Source organism: Arachis ipaensis, chromosome B04 (genome assembly GCF_000816755.2).
Source record: "Arachis ipaensis cultivar K30076 chromosome B04, Araip1.1, whole genome shotgun sequence".
In the NCBI taxonomy this organism is placed as follows: domain Eukaryota; kingdom Viridiplantae; phylum Streptophyta; class Magnoliopsida; order Fabales; family Fabaceae; genus Arachis; species Arachis ipaensis.
The window spans coordinates 65,317,225-65,318,799 of record NC_029788.2 but is presented as its reverse complement, the minus strand read 5'-3'; the positions used below and the strand labels follow the sequence as shown (position 1 = coordinate 65,318,799).

Genomic DNA, 1,575 nt, shown 5'->3' with positions numbered 1-1,575 from the left:
GGAAGAGGAGCATTTGGTTCTGCTTTTCTAGTTCTTCACAACTCTGAGAAGAAGAGGTGAGAACACACAAAAGCCACTGTTTATCTTTTTATTTTTCTTCAAACAATGCAGTATGAACACTTAGAGAAGGATGAAGATCATTTTCTCAGTGAAAAATTGGACAACCCCATGAACAAAAATTCAATCTTTTCTTCGAGTTCGGTTGTTTTATTCCTATAGCTATGATGTGAACTGCCAAACCATGCAACATGAAGGGAAGGAGATTGATTTTTATTTATATAATGAACAACCCAACAAATAAAGTTTCATTTTTTTTAACTCCTTGTTTCTGTTTTTAGATTTTGGTGTTTTTAATTGTTAGAATTATGTGAGAAACTGTACCAATTCAGTAGCAGTTAGGCTGTGAAGTCCAATTTGTTATTCATTTTTTTCATGGTTTCTTCAATGGCTGGTAGATATGTTCCGAAAAAGATTCGCTTGGCAAAGCAAACTGAGAAATTCAAACATACAGCACACCAAGAGGTTGGTCTAACAAATCTTTTCCACCTAATGCATACATGTAATTGTTTTTGTTATAATTTTATTTTAATATGAATTCTAAATTTAATTTGCCTAATTGATTGTACATACAATTCTTTTTCTCCAAATATACCTTTGTTTTGAATAGTATCATTCAATCTATTTATACTTTACAGCCACAATTTAAGTGTTGCTAGATGATATGTACACAAGCCATGCCAATTTAAATATTCTTTTGGGTTTTTTAGTATCACTATATTTCTCTTCCTTAATGATCTATGAAGTTGTTTAGTTATAAACTTTGATGTTTGAAGTTGTTTGTGAATTTCTAATATTAAGTTATGAATAATTTATTATGTGAAATTTTAAATTTTATTAAGTTAGAAATTATTGAATTTATATATTTAAAATTAATTTTAGATTTTTTAATAATTTTATTTAATATTTAATTAAACCGGTTGAGCTCCGGTTGAACCCCAATCAAACCAATAAACCATTAAACTAATAACCTCACCGGTTTATTGACTGGTCCGGTTCTCGCAACCTTGCTCTCTATTTCCCTTCCTTTATTTATAAGAGATACTATACTTGCTCACTAGTTAGCTTAATATGAAATAGATCATACAATGTTTATGCACAAGATAACAACTACAGGCTACGCATACTCTTAAGAGATGCAAAGGATACAAATGCTTGGTTCGTAGTACTCAACATTAAGTGCTATATATATGATGTAACAACTATATAACAAAACTTGAGGCACTATTCTATCAATTAAACCAAATATCAGGTTCATAGAGTTGATGTTCAAAAAGTTCTCAATCTTAGATGATTCTACAGTATTGGGCTAGCTAGGAAGGATCTCAAGGACGAGATGACCATAAAGAGCTAAGAGTGCGAAGGCGTTGTAAGTATTCTCCCATTATCATCAAACCTCGAGCGGCTTGGCCGGTCGTCAAGATTCGAGACATGTGCAGCAGAGTTTGTTGCCTGAGGTGATCTGCCTGAAGAGAAGGGAATACACACATTTTCATTAAGACAAATATTAGAGGGCTA

General features: G+C 32.1%; 1 protein-coding gene across 2 annotated transcripts in view; it reads right to left on the bottom strand.

Moving 5' to 3' along the window:
* The window catches only part of LOC107639345 (transcription factor TGA7), a 9,493-nt gene continuing 9,028 nt past the window's right edge, over positions 1,111–1,575 (bottom strand). Inside the window, exon 10 of one of the 2 annotated variants that reach the window (XM_021121179.1) lies at positions 1,111–1,523. In XM_021121179.1, coding sequence (XP_020976838.1) covers positions 1,383–1,523 — 141 coding nt within the window. In that variant the 3' untranslated portion in view covers positions 1,111–1,382. The remainder of the gene's footprint in view (positions 1,524–1,575) is intronic. The other variant, XM_021121180.1, reaches the window with a different exon arrangement.